The sequence below is a fragment of the Drosophila nasuta genome, chromosome 2R (assembly GCF_023558535.2).
Source record: "Drosophila nasuta strain 15112-1781.00 chromosome 2R, ASM2355853v1, whole genome shotgun sequence".
NCBI lineage: Eukaryota > Metazoa > Arthropoda > Insecta > Diptera > Drosophilidae > Drosophila > Drosophila nasuta.
In genome coordinates this window covers 9,187,267-9,201,792 of record NC_083456.1, presented here as the reverse complement: position 1 = coordinate 9,201,792, position 14,526 = coordinate 9,187,267, and the positions used below count along the sequence as shown (strand labels likewise).

The 14,526-nt window shown below is 39.1% G+C and overlaps 6 protein-coding genes across 8 annotated transcripts; 2 read left to right on the top strand and 4 right to left on the bottom strand.

Moving 5' to 3' along the window:
• Positions 1–26: 26 nt before the first annotated feature.
• Positions 27–4,181, bottom strand: LOC132787011 (ER membrane protein complex subunit 1). Of its 2 annotated transcripts, XM_060793843.1 has the most exons (13): positions 3,922–4,181; positions 3,218–3,860; positions 3,010–3,156; positions 2,635–2,947; positions 2,541–2,561; positions 1,986–2,320; positions 1,719–1,913; positions 1,585–1,662; positions 1,327–1,528; positions 1,104–1,256; positions 870–1,040; positions 578–811; positions 27–516 (listed from the first exon to the last, which is right to left on the bottom strand). In XM_060793843.1, exons 1-13 carry the CDS (start codon positions 4,026–4,028, stop codon positions 356–358), a joined length of 2,760 nt encoding a protein of 919 aa, XP_060649826.1. In that variant the 5' UTR covers positions 4,029–4,181; the 3' UTR covers positions 27–355. The 2 variants fall into 2 exon arrangements, with proteins under 2 accessions (XP_060649826.1, XP_060649827.1); XM_060793844.1 differs by lacking the exon at positions 2,541–2,561 and having other exon boundaries at positions 3,922–4,180.
• A 305-nt stretch (positions 4,182–4,486) lies between these two features.
• Positions 4,487–6,984, bottom strand: LOC132787008 (amidophosphoribosyltransferase). The gene is made up of 2 exons (XM_060793838.1): positions 6,875–6,984; positions 4,487–6,808 (listed from the first exon to the last, which is right to left on the bottom strand). The coding sequence occupies exon 2, from the start codon at positions 6,783–6,785 to the stop codon at positions 5,142–5,144; it is 1,644 nt and encodes a 547-aa protein (XP_060649821.1). The 5' UTR covers positions 6,786–6,808; positions 6,875–6,984; the 3' UTR covers positions 4,487–5,141.
• A 612-nt stretch (positions 6,985–7,596) lies between these two features.
• On the bottom strand, positions 7,597–8,633 carry LOC132785352 (putative riboflavin kinase). 2 transcript variants are annotated; one of them, XM_060791419.1, is made up of 3 exons: positions 8,533–8,633; positions 8,230–8,465; positions 7,597–8,120 (listed from the first exon to the last, which is right to left on the bottom strand). In XM_060791419.1, the coding sequence occupies exons 1-3, from the start codon at positions 8,544–8,546 to the stop codon at positions 7,747–7,749; spliced, it is 624 nt and encodes a 207-aa protein (XP_060647402.1). In that variant the 5' UTR covers positions 8,547–8,633; the 3' UTR covers positions 7,597–7,746. The 2 variants fall into 2 exon arrangements, with proteins under 2 accessions (XP_060647402.1, XP_060647403.1); XM_060791420.1 differs by having other exon boundaries at positions 8,230–8,580.
• Positions 8,634–8,794: 161 nt separating this feature from the next.
• LOC132785349 (zinc finger protein 569-like) lies at positions 8,795–10,638 on the top strand. The gene is made up of 3 exons (XM_060791415.1): positions 8,795–9,562; positions 9,628–10,134; positions 10,203–10,638. Exons 1-3 carry the CDS (start codon positions 8,985–8,987, stop codon positions 10,489–10,491), a joined length of 1,374 nt encoding a protein of 457 aa, XP_060647398.1. The 5' UTR covers positions 8,795–8,984; the 3' UTR covers positions 10,492–10,638.
• A 242-nt stretch (positions 10,639–10,880) lies between these two features.
• Positions 10,881–12,015, top strand: LOC132785350 (large ribosomal subunit protein bL19m). Its single transcript, XM_060791416.1, has 2 exons — positions 10,881–11,032; positions 11,090–12,015. The coding sequence occupies exons 1-2, from the start codon at positions 10,969–10,971 to the stop codon at positions 11,944–11,946; spliced, it is 921 nt and encodes a 306-aa protein (XP_060647399.1). The 5' UTR covers positions 10,881–10,968; the 3' UTR covers positions 11,947–12,015.
• On the bottom strand, positions 12,012–13,172 carry LOC132785351 (protein unc-50 homolog). Its single transcript, XM_060791418.1, has 3 exons — positions 12,758–13,172; positions 12,338–12,697; positions 12,012–12,280 (listed from the first exon to the last, which is right to left on the bottom strand). The coding sequence occupies exons 1-3, from the start codon at positions 13,086–13,088 to the stop codon at positions 12,144–12,146; spliced, it is 828 nt and encodes a 275-aa protein (XP_060647401.1). The 5' UTR covers positions 13,089–13,172; the 3' UTR covers positions 12,012–12,143.
• Between the last annotated feature and the right edge of the window lie 1,354 nt (positions 13,173–14,526).

The window sequence follows — 14,526 nt, the reverse complement described above, 5'->3', positions numbered from 1 at the left end:
ATTTGCTAATTTAATGGAAACTATTTAATTTACCTTAGTCATCCTTTACAATTGTTTTTTATTGACTAAATTTCAAAAACACAATTTCAATGCTGATATAGTATAGTATGGGAAATAAACAGAACATAAAATGCAATGAAAACCTTTTCAACAGCTAATTACTTGTTTACGCTATATATTTTATTATAAATAATTGCCTAAGCTTAGAGAAAAAAACTGTTATCAATTGCATTATTGGTTAAAATGCAGCTACTACAATTCATTCTCTCACGTGTACACCACTTTTTCTCTTCATAATTTTTTTTGGTCGTAGTACAATTTTATAAAGCAATTAAATATGTTATAATAATGTCGCCTATTTCCACGCCTGTTTGAGCAATTTACGCGACGCTAAATGCCTAACAATCAAAGAGCCCGAGGTGAGCACGACTAGCACTATGGATATTAATATATAATCGAAATCCTCTTTTAGTATATCAAACGTTTTCGAAGGCGCAACGCGTGTAACGAACAAATCTGAAGAAAAAACATTACTATTAATATTATGTTATTATTTACATAGATAAATAGATCTTACCTAAGCCTGTGGCCACGACTAGACAGGTACTCTCCAGACCGCTGGGAGCTGTATAAATATTACGCAAACGCGCAATGGTCTGGTTGTAATTTATATGATTCTCTGTGGGCAAAGGTAACTCTGGTATATAAGGAATAGCACCCTCCTCGCGTCCCTGCGTTGTGGATGATATTGGACGCCGAGGATCCAGCAAATGCCAGGACATTTCCACGATTCCTCCGCTGGCGGTGCCAACTGCAAAATTGATTAAATTTAGTCATCATAGCAATTAATTCTATATACGCAATCTTACTTAGAACATGTTTGTTGGTAATGCCACGTTCAGTGATAGTTTCACGTAAGGCCTCCACAATGGTAGGTATTATGTAAGATTGTCGCTCCACAAGTGGCATAGAAGGCGCTTGCAGAGAGCTCCAAACACTGTTGTTGGCCTGCGCATTACCCTCGTATAGTTCAATAGTTGCTGTTTTGAAATGATACAAATTGAGTTAAGCATATCAGATTGCATATGTACCTTTTCACTTACTGATCTCAGTGCGTCGCACTTTATCGTTGAAGTAAGAGTAAGCTAACCAATTCTCGGAGTGCACAATGTGCAGTGGAGGTCGAACCTTGCGATGCGTCATGGAGAAAATCACGGAGCCGGAGACAACATCAATTAAATATAAATTGAGCACAGCTGCATTTTAAATAAAATAAATGAAAGCACTTTAGCATTGAGTGCAAGAGTAGTATATGGCTTCATTTACATTTGTGCGTAGCATCTGGCGCCTGGGTCACGAAAGCCACGAGATTAGGATTGATGTATTTGTAGAGCACAGAGCGATCGCCCAAAACACGTCCCTGCGAATGCACGTGCTCAATAGGATTCTTGCTGGCAACACCAATAATGTGCTGTTCCGAATTGTGTCCACCGAGGCGTACATTCCAAATAGGTGTACACGTCAAATCCTATAGATACAAAGGTTCAAGAACGGCTATCCAATGTGAATTATTTTATAACTTACGTTTCCCGCATGTTTTACATAAAAGCCCTCGAGCTCAGCAGTCTTCACATTAGCAGTATACAAGTACATGCCATCCGCCTGTGAATAAAATCGTTGTATCAGAACTATTTCAATTGAATAATTACGTTGTTTACCAATGGAGTTGCGTGCTTGGGTTGCACATGTACTTTATTTGTGACATCCAACATGAGAATGCCCTTTACAAAGTCTTTCTCTGTTTCTGGCAAAAGCGCAATCTGTTTAATCTGGAAATCGAGCTGTAGCAATCCACCTTCAGCAGCACGGCCAGTTATTGGATTGAAGCGAAACAGAACTCCATTTCCGCTAGACTGTGAAAAAAATATATGAATTTGATTTAAGTAAATTTCATATAAATACCAATGTAAATTTACTGGACTTACTGGAAACTTTGCTACAATTGCGCACAGGGGTTGTAGAGGAAAATGTTTCGAGCTTCGTTGTACAATCAGACGCATTTCTTCAGCATTTTCGAAGCCCGACACATTGGGCAGGTAGAGTTTCCAATGATGTTTGCCAGCGATGTTGTCAATGCCAAAAATCTTACCAGTACGTGTTAACAATACTAACATTTTGTGTAAGCCAAAGGAATCGCGCACAAGCCCAGCACGTTGAGTATCAGTTGGTGGAGGACCCAATCCAATGACATGCAGGAACAGACTCTTGATTTGCAGAGCTTGGGTAGTGATGCGGCGCATAAATGCGCTGACAATATCGCCTGGATTAAGATTAAGATAAAATTAAGTCAAAAGCACAAAGTATCTTTGACGTAATAAAACTGATAAAGAACATATAAGATATACAGATACTCAAGAAAAGAATAAAGTTAAGAGATCTCCAAATATACGCTTTAAATAAAAGAAAGTACACACAAATCAAATTGTATACTACAGAAACATATAATTTTGGGCCGTAGACTGTTAGAACTCTCAACTTACGCTTCAAATTGTTGGCATCCACTTCAAAAAGCATTTTGGTAGAAAAGAAATTTATTTTTGTGCTAAATGGATAAATAAGTTAGTATTAACTCACCCGCTTTTCCTTTCATTTCATTCTCGAGAGTACCTTCCGTATCCGCGAGTGGTAAATCTATAAACTGTGTATCAATAACATTGGCCAATGACTCCTCACGTGCCCAACGGACTCGTCCTTGCTGCACAGCTACAATCGACTCGGCACTGGTGCCAAACAGAAACAGACAACTTTTGCCATCGCCATTGCGCTTCAGTTTGCAGTCGAAAGACCGCAAGCTAGGTGTTCCATAATGCTCGGCGAATGCCAAGCTCATTTGGAGCTCAGGAACCGGCGAGCAGTTGTCCAAGTACACAGCATTAATTTTCAGATTCTAAAAATACATATCATGTTTAATACATATTCCTTGCATCACGGCAAATTCTTAATACTCACGCCATCTGCCAAATCGGCATAGGCCACAACTTTACGGTAATTAAAGCTTCCCAGCACATAGCTGGCACTGTTTAGCTCAGGACACACGGCTTGATCCTTGTTGACACTGACGAGCTTCTTGTTGGCAATGAGTACTCCATTCAGACCCTAATGAAACAAAGTTATAGCATTAACAAGCTGTTGAACAGTTAAATGAATTATTAGTTACCGCTAGTGCCTCGATTTTATCAGTGGGCTCCGCCTCAAGAGACGTGGCAATAACCTGTGTGCTCTTGGCCAGCAAATCCAAACTAATAAGTTGCTTGCCATCCTGGCAAACAAAATAGGTACCGCTGAGTAAACAGCTATCGGCCTTGATCCAAGCTGCCATTATCTTGCTGGTGGTACCAGTTGTGTGCCCAGAGGTGGCAAAGTAAGCAGTTACCTCAAGATGACTGCGCCAAACAGGTACCACATGATATAGCACAGAATTGCTGTAAAACCATAGCGCATCCTGTGCCCGTTCTGTATTCAAAGGTATTATAGACCACTCCCATTCAATGGTACCAATGTTGGTATTCCAGCCACGCACCAAAGCCGGCGCATGACCCTGTATGGTCAACATGTCAAAGCCTAGACGCGAGCCCACAGGAGCGGCTGCAGTATCACTGCTATCATCGGAGAACCCGCTTACTTGCAGCAACTTGATGTCGCCCCTGGCCTTTTGCTCCAATACCTGTCGCCAAACAATCTCTCCTGACTTGGGACATAATGAGGCGACCACTTGCTCATGTGTACTAAGTAGGACACGCGGTTGAAAATGATTGAGGTCGACGTGGACTTGCTTTACGGCGCCCACATGTGTACTACGCCTGTTAAAGAATTGTTAATTAATGATTAATATCCAAGTGTTGTTGTTGTTGCTCTACTTACCAGTCGAATTTCCTAATCTGGTCTTCGTAAAGTGCAGAGCAGGTGCTCAGCAGCAGCAACAACGATAGAGAGATCAGGCCACCGGCTATATGCAGTGGACGATGCATTTTGTTGTGGTTCACTGCGAAACCTCTTTTAAACTATCTTAGGCACAAATTTTGCGGTAACCGGTACGTTTTTATGTTATAAATTAATGAAAACGTCAGTAATTTGTGTTTTCCGTCATAGTAGAAAAGGGGGATGAGATGACAATTTAAGCAGGGTTGTAGCTGTTCAAAAGCAAAAGTGTGATCGCAACTCAATTGGAAAATATACCAATGAACATTGAAATTTCCCAAAAGTACCAGTTGTATATGAAGGTAACACTGTAACAGGTATGGGAATATTTTTAAAAGCGCGCAACTTTTGAATTCTCTCCGTTAATCTAAAATTATTATTATTTATTATAAACTGACTTACTAAAATAAAAATATTTTATACATTTTCTATATATATAAAACAGATTTTCCTGTTTATAAAATAAAACAATGAGTCCTATTTATTTATTACTGTAATCATTTTTTTAAATGACGATATTGAGGTTGTACTTTATTATCAATAAACAGTAAAGCAATGAAATCTAATATGGTTAGCTGAATTATTCATTGTGCAACAAATTGAACTCATTTTCCCGATATCATATTCTCAAATTTCACAACTGGTTTTCGTTTTTCAACTCTGCTGAACTAGATGTGAGCTTGGGCATGCGAATTGCAGAGCACCTTGGCCTGAGCCCACCTAGTGTTGATATTGATATTGAGATGAATGTGCTAAATGTCATTTATTATTGGCAATCATGAATTTTAAAGCTAAACAATAAATGATAACAATTGTATAATTATTAATCATTCGGTGGAAATATTGAAGACTATTTATGTTATGTCTTTTTAGGAAAAGAAACCGCTTTTCACTGAAGAGCTACTTAATCTTAATATAAAGTGTATAATTTGAACTTAAGAATTATTGTATACGCTTTAGAAGAGAGTTCAAAATGGAAATGGATTCAAAATGCTCCTCAAGAAGGTGTTAAATGCAAAAGTGCAGATACATACATAGTTGTGAACATATAGTATAGTATTTTGTGACAGTAATTTCGAGCACTCATTGGCATGATACTGTAGTTTACGATATCTATATGCTTCGGGAGGTATATATTTATATATTAATAAAGATTTGGCTGTCTACCAGCTTAGTTCGTCGGGCAGACCACCAGGATATTCACCCGTCAAGCAAGCAGTGCAGTGGCCAGTTGGCTTCGTAGATGCAATATGCTTGCGCTGTACTGTTTGCACCAAGCCGGCGACACTCAGATAGGCCAGACTGTCGGCACCCACGTGACGCGCCAACTGCTGGGCGTTCATCTGGTTGGCGATCAATTCCTCGCGCGTGGGTATATTGATGCCCATGTAGCAGGCATATTGCAGCGGTGGACTCGCAATACGAATGTGCACCTCTCGTGCCCCAGCATCACGCAGAAGCTTAATGATGGGTCCAATCGTGTTGCCACGCACAATGGAATCGTCGATGAGAACCAAACGTTTGCCAGTCACATTTTCCGACAGTGCTCCAAACTTTTTGGCCACGCCCAGTTGTCGTAGACGCGTCGAGGGCTGAATAAAGGTACGTCCGACATAGCGGTTGCGGCACAATACCTCGGCAAACTCCAGATTCGACTCCCTGGCATAACCATGTGCTGCTGCTGTGCCCGATTCGGGCACTGAACTCACAATGTCAGCTTCAACAGGTGCCTCACGCCACAGCTGGCGGCCACACTCCAGGCGCACCGAGTACACCATCTGACCCTCGAAGATGCTGTCGCCACGCGCAAAATAAACATACTCGAAGATGCAGAAAGCCATACGCTTAAAATCGGGACGCTCCACAATGTCCACTGTGCGATAGCCGTTGCGTGTCAGCTCAACAATCTCGCCAGGCTCCACTTCGCGTTCGTAGCGTGCGCCAATCGAAAGAAAGCCACAGCTCTCACTGGACACCACCCATCCATCGGCAGGAGTCTCTGTGCTGTTGCTCGTGTGACCCGAATTAATTGGGACAATTTTGCCAATGCATAAGGGTCGATTTCCATAGGTGTCGCGGACTCCATAGATCTTGTCCTTGAGCATGATGACAAGCGAATAGGATAAAGGTGCCAGCGTCATAAAGTGACGAATGCGCGCCGGCCAATTGGGTCCGTTGTGTTCCGAGACTCCTTCGGGAGCACAGCACAGCGATTGAGCAATCAATTCACTGTCGCTGTGCGTGGACAGTCCAACGCCACGACCCAAGACTTCGCGGCGCAGAGATTCATTGTTGACCAGCTCGCCGTTGTGGGCCAATGCCATTGTTCCATGCGCTGTGTGCACCACAAACGGCTGGCAATTAACTGACTCTGAGCCACCAGCCGTGGAGTACCGGGTATGACCAATGCCCAGGTTGCCACGCAGCTTCTTTATTGAGTCGTCGTTGAAGAGCGTGCTGATCATGCCCATACCCTTGTGCACATTGAAGTTCTTAGAGCTCTTGCCCTCGCTAGTCACAATGCCCGCCGACTCCTGGCCGCGATGCTGCAACGCAACCAGTCCCAAGCAAATCACGTGCGCAATATCGATCTGTGTAGGCCAATCGCCACAGGCAATGGCTCCGAAGACTCCGCATTCGTGTGTCAAACCGGTTAATTCCTTGCTCTCGCTAATGGATAATGTCGTCGTCGCTGTCGACGTCAACGTGGGCCCATCGTCAGCCTCCACCTGTTGCTGCTGCGAGCAGCAGTTTTCAGCAGCAATGCGCACATGGCACGACTGAGATACATTCTTGGTGCTTGACATCTTGTTGTGACTGTCGTGGATCGCTGGGTGAATTGTGATATTTTGTTGTTAGTCCAGTTCAGCTAATGCAACGTTTTCATCTGATTTACCTGACGATTTATGCAACGATTTATATACACAAACCTTCGCTTAGCACACGCAGAAAAACTAACAGCGATCATTGGCAAGTGCCGATGTCGATAGTACATCGATAACAAGTATTCGCGCAGTATCGATATTATTGCAGGTGTAACCGAATAAACGGCAATTATTTTTAAACTGTTGAATTGAATTCGCAGCCTTTTGATATTTGATATCATATTTGCTTTTAAAAATGTTTTGTAAATACCTTTAAAACTATAATAGTTATTTACAATAATACAATATACGCTTATATCTTCAATAAAAAGCAGAACTCACCGAATTATCGCAGGTCATTTAAAAACAATTACGAATTTCGATGTTACTTCTATTATAAAAATACCTCAAGTATAGGCGCTATTATTTAGATGCTATTGAATCTAAGATTTGTGGTAATTCACATTAAATCAACAATTATGGGCTTTTAACTGTAATTAAGAGCATACATTAGAAATTAAAAAAAAAAGTATATCATAATAAATAATAAGGCATTATTTAATTGTAATTGAGCTTAATAATATTAATTGAAAGTTTTCAAAAGTTTTTCAAGATCACCATATATATTATTTAGTTTAATTAATAGTATTCATAGATATCACATATTTAAAACAAAGTTTCAGAGCGAAGGGTGAATACATTATCTAAAAATAAACCAAAGCATACACTTCAAAATAATCAATCAATCAATCGATTTACGTGATGAAAATAATTGCATTTAATTCCAAGATAAAAATATATCTTAAGTACTTGCTACATTTTGTCACATACGTGAATCTGTACAAAAATATTCAACGTACTTACAGATAACAATTAAGTACAGACTATCTTTTAATGGTAATATTTAAGATTTTTCAATAGTTTCTTTAAAAAAAGAGTTTTCTTTAAATTGCTTACTATCAACAGAGTCCAGAAGAGTTTTCGCTTGATCGATATCCGAATTAATAGTCTCAATTAAAGCCTCTAAGGAATCAAAGTTTTGCTCAGGTCGCAAATAGCCTACAATGCATATTTTTAAGGTTCTGCCGTATAAATCACATTTGAATTCATGCAATATATGTGTTTCCACGCTCTTCTCTTTGTTATTATAAAAGGGATTCCATCCTATGCTTAACACCATTTTATGGACATCGCTGTCATTAACCTTTGCCCAACCATAGTAGACTCCAGTTTGCAGAGAATCAGGCAGCGCTTTTACCGCTTCCAGAGACAGGTTTGCTGTCAATTGTAAAAATAGAAAAACGAAACCAATTGCATTAGGTTTTAATTATCAGCTGTGGTTATGACATTGAAACATAGAAACAAACACAGACACACACACACTCACCTGTTGGTATGCCCAGTTCTTTGGAGCCACGTCCAAATCCCCGGACAATTTCACCGCATGCATAAATTGGCAATTGCTTTTGCATTTTGGAAATATTTTTGAGATACTCGCCGTTGTTGTTGCTGTTAGCGTAAAATTTTACGTTTGCTTTGCGGTTTAATGGATTACGATGATTACAGCTTATGAAGCTTTGCGGAATAGCCTTGATCAAATTACTCGACAATTTTCTGGAAAAACTTTAAATTATGCATAATTATTGCTGCTTGTTATGGCAACAACGCCGGCGCAAAACTGTTGAATTACCCATTGACTATCATATTTATAGTTAAAAAACCACAGCAAAACTCAGCTGATGACGTTAAGCGTGACCGTGTAAGCTAAATTTGAGAAGATATGTTTTGTACCTAAAAAATAACATAGCTAAATATACTTTGGTAAATAATTAAGTGCCAATTTTATTGAAAGAATTATGAAAATATTGTTGGTTATTTGTTTTTATTTTAGAAATTTGTAAAATCGCTATATTTGACTAATTTGTTAAATTTGAGAAAAGCTTACCATATTTATTTTAATACCAAGAATTATCATGAGCGGTCACATTAGAGTGGTTTGTAGTCGACCAAATTGTTTAACTCACACATACACATCCACGAACATACATATGTGTGTATACACTAATTTGTAAAGCCAACGAGTGTAAATATTTTATTGAATGGTTTGTAGACGTTCTGGCATAGTGTCCAACAAATTTCAAAATGGACCGAATTTGCCGGGTTTGCATGGACAGTTCAGTTACGTTGGTGGACATATTCGCCCAACGTCAGCAGCCATCGCAAAAAGAGCCCGACCTGGCTGAAATGCTAAATGTATTTTGCACTGTGAAACCGAATGATTTGCTGCCCCAGCAGATTTGTTTATCATGTGTGCTTGCCACCCAGAATGCCTACAAATTCAAATGCACTTGTGAGGAGAGCAATCGACAACTTTTGCAACTGCTCACAATAAAGAAACAACAGCAACAAGAACAAATTCAACATCAACAAGAAAACATCCCCACACAGTACATAGTTCCCTGCGACGATGCTGTTTATCATATCGCGGAGTTGCCCGTGAACTTAAATTGTGTCAAGAAGGAGCCAGTATCCCGCGATGATGAAGCACCTAGCTCTACATTCCGACAACATCCGCCATTATTTGTGAAGTCTAAGGAAACACCCTTAAGAAAACGCAGAAATAAGTATAAAGTAAAGAGCAACAAACTGGGCTTGGATGACAAGTGCCGATACTGTGACAAAGCTTTCTCCAGCTCTTATGCAAAGCGATTACATGAGAAGTGAGTTCTACGTTCATATAATAGTGTAATTGTAGAATTCACGAACTTTCTCTTTCATCCCCTAGACGACATACGGGCGAGAGATCACATATATGTAATTCTTGCGGCAAAGGTTTCATACGTAGTCACGATCTCAAGATACACAATAAACGTCTTCATACTGACGAACGGCCATTTCAATGTCAGCTTTGTCCACGATCCTTCATTGCCAATCATCTACTTAGAACCCATATGAAGCAACACAAATATCGCTGTGATCTCTGTCCCTCTTACTTTAAACTACAATCTAAGCTACGAATACATATGGCAGCGTCGCATGGTACAAATGATGAGATTACTAATCAAAGGATTCGCAAATGTATTGTGCAGCCCAAATCTAAAGGACTTCCAGCCTTGGAACGAGGATTACGTGATAGATTAGCGCCTGTTTCATACGAGGAACTAGATATGGACTGTGAATTGAATGAGATAGACACGCCTTTGAATTACAACGAATTGAAGTGTGACGCTCACGATAATCTCTCCGATATTTCCGAAGATAAGCCTAAAACCTTTGTGAAACGCATAGACAAGTAAGTAGTAACTTATTAAATTATATATACTTATTTGTCATTGTCATTTATATGTATTAATTCATTAGATATTTTTGTGACATCTGTGGAAAGGGATTTCCCCGAAAATACGCGTTGACCCAACACTACCGATGCCACACAGGCGAACGTCCCTACAAATGCAGCATGTGTCCTATGGCATTTACCCAAGGACATTCGCGAAAGCGCCACATGCACAGAAAACACAGCAATTATATTAATAAGGAATTACAGATTCCGCCTTTGAAACGAGTTGTCGTTCGAGTTGCTCGCTTGCAATTGTCACATTTACTCGCTCTCAAATGCATCCACATGACTGAAGAAAACGCTATCAAATAGATTGTTTCAGAATTGAACACCATTGAATTCAATTGTTGCAATTATTTTAAATATTATTTTGTTTGTATTATTTTGTTATTTAGTATTTTCTATTATTTATTATAAAACTATTCTCGACCATTTAATTACGAATGTAGCAAAACAAATAATTATTTTTAATATAAACAAAACTTAAATTTTTTATTGAGTATTTGAAAATTAATAAAAATATGAATTGCAATTTGGAAATGAAGTCAACGCAATTATCTTTTATTTGCAATCATTTATAAATATGTAATAACTCGTATAACTGCCGCCTAAATATAAAACTTATGGGGATTCAAAATTTGCGCGTACTTTTGCAAAAGTATCCCATCACTAATAAAGTGTATATATTTTGGTATTTTTACCAAAGCCCATTAGTACATTTCGAAATTGAATTTGCGGTCACGCTGCATTGAGTGTGATTATCTAAACATTTATTTTTTTAAAGTAAAAATGAATGTAAATGCGAGATTTCTGACAAACAGAATAGCTCAACAATGTGCATACAAGCGTATTGGTAAGAAATGATATTGTCAAGTGATGAAAACCAATCTACCTTCAATGTTCGTTTCAGTCACATTTTCTACTAAGCCGACAGAGCAGTCGGCGGCAGCAGCTGTGCCCCAACAACAACAACAGCAGCAGCATGATGCAGTTGCGCCGCCAGTTCGAAAGCCAATTGTGCCGGCACATTACCGATTCGTTTACCCTGAGTTTTTACCCGATCCCAAAGTCGAATGGCGAAATTCAATTCGTGAGAAACTCGAACGTTTGGATATGTTAAATCGCCGTCGTCAAATCGAACTTCCCGAATTCTATGTGGGTTCCATTCTGGCCGTGACTAGTTCGGATCCCCATGCTGCCGGTAAGACGAGTCGTTTCGTGGGCATTTGTATTCATAGAGAGCGCTGCGGATTGCGTGCACGTTTTATATTGCGCAACGTTATCGATCACCAGGGGATTGAAATTGTTTATGAGCTGTACGATCCAACCATACAGAAAGTTGAGGTATTGCGTCTAGAGAAGCGTTTGGACGATAGTCTCTTTTATCTTCGCGATGCATTACCCGAGTTTAGCACTTTCGATGAGCATATGGAGGCAGAAACTCTGGAAGAGGGAACGCCAGTGCCTATTAATGAACTGAAGGTTGTGTTGCGTCCACGTCCCTGGCTAGAGCGCTGGGAACGTCAAAACTTGCGTGGAGTGGCCAATATTGATCAATATCTAAAGGATAAGCATCGCAAGTCGTCAGAGAAGGTACAAAAGCCTTGGGAGAAGTACGATCTGATGAAGCAATACCGTGCCACTATTCCCGAGGAGGAGCAAAAGGAGATATTTGCTGAGGTTCATACAGAACTTCACACATTGGAACTGCAACGCAAGCGTAACAAGCGGAAACGCACCTTTGTCAAACCTAAGCATCTGGCTTAAATATTGATAAGCTATGGCATTTGTTATCCCTATTTGTACTATAATAAAAAACGATTCTTCTGTGAAGTTAAACTTGTATGTATGATTAACATGGATTACACTACAGTATTAGATTATTAGTCATTATAATGTAGGGATCGCCTAGAAGCTAAGAAGCAAAATAATTTACAATCCACATCACTTATTGCTTAGTGCTCTCAATATACGCGATATTTGTAAAAGTTTACAAATGAAATTGTTGCATTCCAGCCAATGATTGTGACGACAAGATATAGTAGGAAGATAATGGGGAGCGCAATGAGTATAAGACGTGTGTTCTTTAAGTGAGGAATACCTGTAAAAGGAATGGAAGCATTAGCCAAATGTCAAATGTCACGTAAGCGGTACTCACAGTTATATCCAAGGAAAGTGATGTAGACATAATAGCTCATGGCCATCAGCCAAAAGGAGTTGCCAAGGAAACGGGAAATGAACCAAGTCTGGCTAATCAGCCAATTGTAGAAGAACAACTGTATGAAATGCAGCAGCATTAATGGCGGAAAGAATGCATTCAAATGCACATCAAATGCATAGCCCCATTCAATGTCTGGCTCCAGATTGTTGGTGCGCAAATAGCGATTCGTCACCGCCCAAAAGAATGATGCAATTATGATGCCCACAAATATGCAATCGACGAATACTACATAGAAAATGAAAGAGATGCTCTGCCAAATGGATAGTCCAAGAACATATGCAAATCCCAATGAGGTTACTGTAAAATCAAATAAGAATAATAGTGCAGATTCCAATTTGGACAGTAACTCCAACTTACCACATAGACAAATAACGAGGAGAACCAGAAATGCGGGATCATCGCGCGCAAACTGAGATTTGGTTTGTTTCCTGTAATTAAAATTTCTATACACTTTTTGTGGCGCTATAAACAAATAGATCATTTGCCAAAGTGCAAACTCAAAATCCATTTGATTGAATTTTAGCAGTCGTCGCAGATATTTGTAACTTTTTGATGTCGCCGAGAGGCAATCCTTGCGATAGCCAACTGGAGGTGGCAATGGCGATTGCAGACGAGATGCACTTGAATATCCAGACACCACTGAGGGCGTTGGCGATGTGGTGTATTTAACATGGCTGTATTGGCTCATTTTACGCAAATTTTATAAACTAAATATGTAAACGTAAACGTCTTTCATTTTATGTCTGCGCGAACAGCTGATTAGTGGAGGTAAAGGTGGTGAGAAACATTGATTATAATGTATCGATGTATCGATATTCTACAACATTTAAAAAAATCGATTGTTTATGGATGGCATCGATATCTTTTAAGGCCAATATATATTATTAGGGTTGTTAAGTGGTGAGTAAAATGAATTTAGTCAATATTTTATTTTGTTTTATTCGCACCATTTGAGTCTTATTAGCAGATCGAGATAGAGATTTTCTTGATATCAAAAGATTATTCTGAGACATGCAAAATCGAAAAAGATATAACGCAGCATTTTGAAGCTCGTAATATAACGAACACACTGTTTACGGTAACACTATGTGACCAGCTTATTTGAGCTGCCGCCACTAAAAATATTCAAATTTATGATAACGACAAAGTCGTAATTTTTGGAAACCAGTTCTGTACAATTGTACATTAGAAGCGAATGTAGGAGCAGATAAAACGAGAAGCCAATAGAAAAAACACAGAAGCAAAAATAAAGTCCGTAGCAAGACAGAGGCAAAATCATTGAATCAGGAAACATCAAAGTTTCCAATATTCTGTTAATTTAAATGTGACTAGTCATAAGTTTATACCTCTCCCATATTCACCTTTCCAAGGAGTTGAACACAAAAATATTTTTCAGAATTACCTCACATACATGTTTAAGACCCTTTCCTTTCATTCTTCACCAAGGTTTAAGTAAACTGTATAATTGTGTCACTTGAAATTAAGATAAGTATAGCTCGTCTGATTTTCCTAATAATCAAATTGCAAATTGAAATGTTTGATTGGAAATTTATAGTAGTTAGTTATCAATAGTGATAGTGAGAAAAAATGAAAAGTGAAAAGTTATTATCAATTGTAACAATAAGCAAAAGGTAAAAGTAATCGTATAAGTAAGTAAAGTTTAATTGAAGCTATAGTTACTGATAATAGTAAGCAATTACTACAGTAAAAATTATCAATACTAACAGTAAGCCAAACAATTTGTTTGCGATAATATATACATACTTTACAAGTGATTCACGTTGCTTGCGAAAAATATTGATACTAAAGGTGGCAGAGAATTACATTTGTAAGACTCTAAGAAACTGACCATAAATTGTCCCCCCACACTGTCGTTAAACAGACCCAAAACTCCCACAAACTGCAATCCCGACATTTAGGCAGTTCAATGGAAAAGCAGAGATTCAGCTGCTGATGCTGCCAATGCGCCACAATTAAGGCATCATTGAATACATTTTTCAACGCTGTGCGACATCAACGGAGCGGTCAACGGTCAACCTGGAAGGGTCACCGACGATCAGCTGGCTAGGGCCAAATTTATGGCACAAACTCTTAGCAATTGGACGGAAAGACAATAAGCAATCTTT

Excerpts from the sequence above, each read along its gene's own strand:
- LOC132787011 (XM_060793843.1), bottom strand. The coding sequence starts at position 4,028 with ATGCATCGTCCACTGCATATAGCCGGTGGCCTGATCTCTCTATCGTTG. Across the intron at positions 2,321-2,540 it reads GGATGCCAACAATTTGAAGC|GCGATATTGTCAGCGCATTT; the intron begins GTAAGTTGAGAG and ends ATCTTAATCCAG. Across the intron at positions 1,529-1,584 it reads ATGTAAAACATGCGGGAAAC|GATTTGACGTGTACACCTAT; the intron begins GTAAGTTATAAA and ends TTGTATCTATAG.
- LOC132787008 (XM_060793838.1), bottom strand. The coding sequence starts at position 6,785 with ATGTCAAGCACCAAGAATGTATCTCAGTCGTGCCATGTGCGCATTGCT.
- LOC132785352 (XM_060791419.1), bottom strand. Across the intron at positions 8,121-8,229 it reads AGAACTGGGCATACCAACAG|CAAACCTGTCTCTGGAAGCG; the intron begins GTGAGTGTGTGT and ends TACAATTGACAG.
- LOC132785349 (XM_060791415.1), top strand. The coding sequence starts at position 8,985 with ATGGACCGAATTTGCCGGGTTTGCATGGACAGTTCAGTTACGTTGGTG. Across the intron at positions 9,563-9,627 it reads GCAAAGCGATTACATGAGAA|ACGACATACGGGCGAGAGAT; the intron begins GTGAGTTCTACG and ends TTCATCCCCTAG. Across the intron at positions 10,135-10,202 it reads TTTGTGAAACGCATAGACAA|ATATTTTTGTGACATCTGTG; the intron begins GTAAGTAGTAAC and ends TTAATTCATTAG.
- LOC132785350 (XM_060791416.1), top strand. The coding sequence starts at position 10,969 with ATGAATGTAAATGCGAGATTTCTGACAAACAGAATAGCTCAACAATGT. Across the intron at positions 11,033-11,089 it reads ATGTGCATACAAGCGTATTG|TCACATTTTCTACTAAGCCG; the intron begins GTAAGAAATGAT and ends TGTTCGTTTCAG.
- LOC132785351 (XM_060791418.1), bottom strand. The coding sequence starts at position 13,088 with ATGAGCCAATACAGCCATGTTAAATACACCACATCGCCAACGCCCTCA. Across the intron at positions 12,698-12,757 it reads CCTCGTTATTTGTCTATGTG|TAACCTCATTGGGATTTGCA; the intron begins GTAAGTTGGAGT and ends TTGATTTTACAG. Across the intron at positions 12,281-12,337 it reads CACTTTCCTTGGATATAACT|GTATTCCTCACTTAAAGAAC; the intron begins GTGAGTACCGCT and ends TTCCTTTTACAG.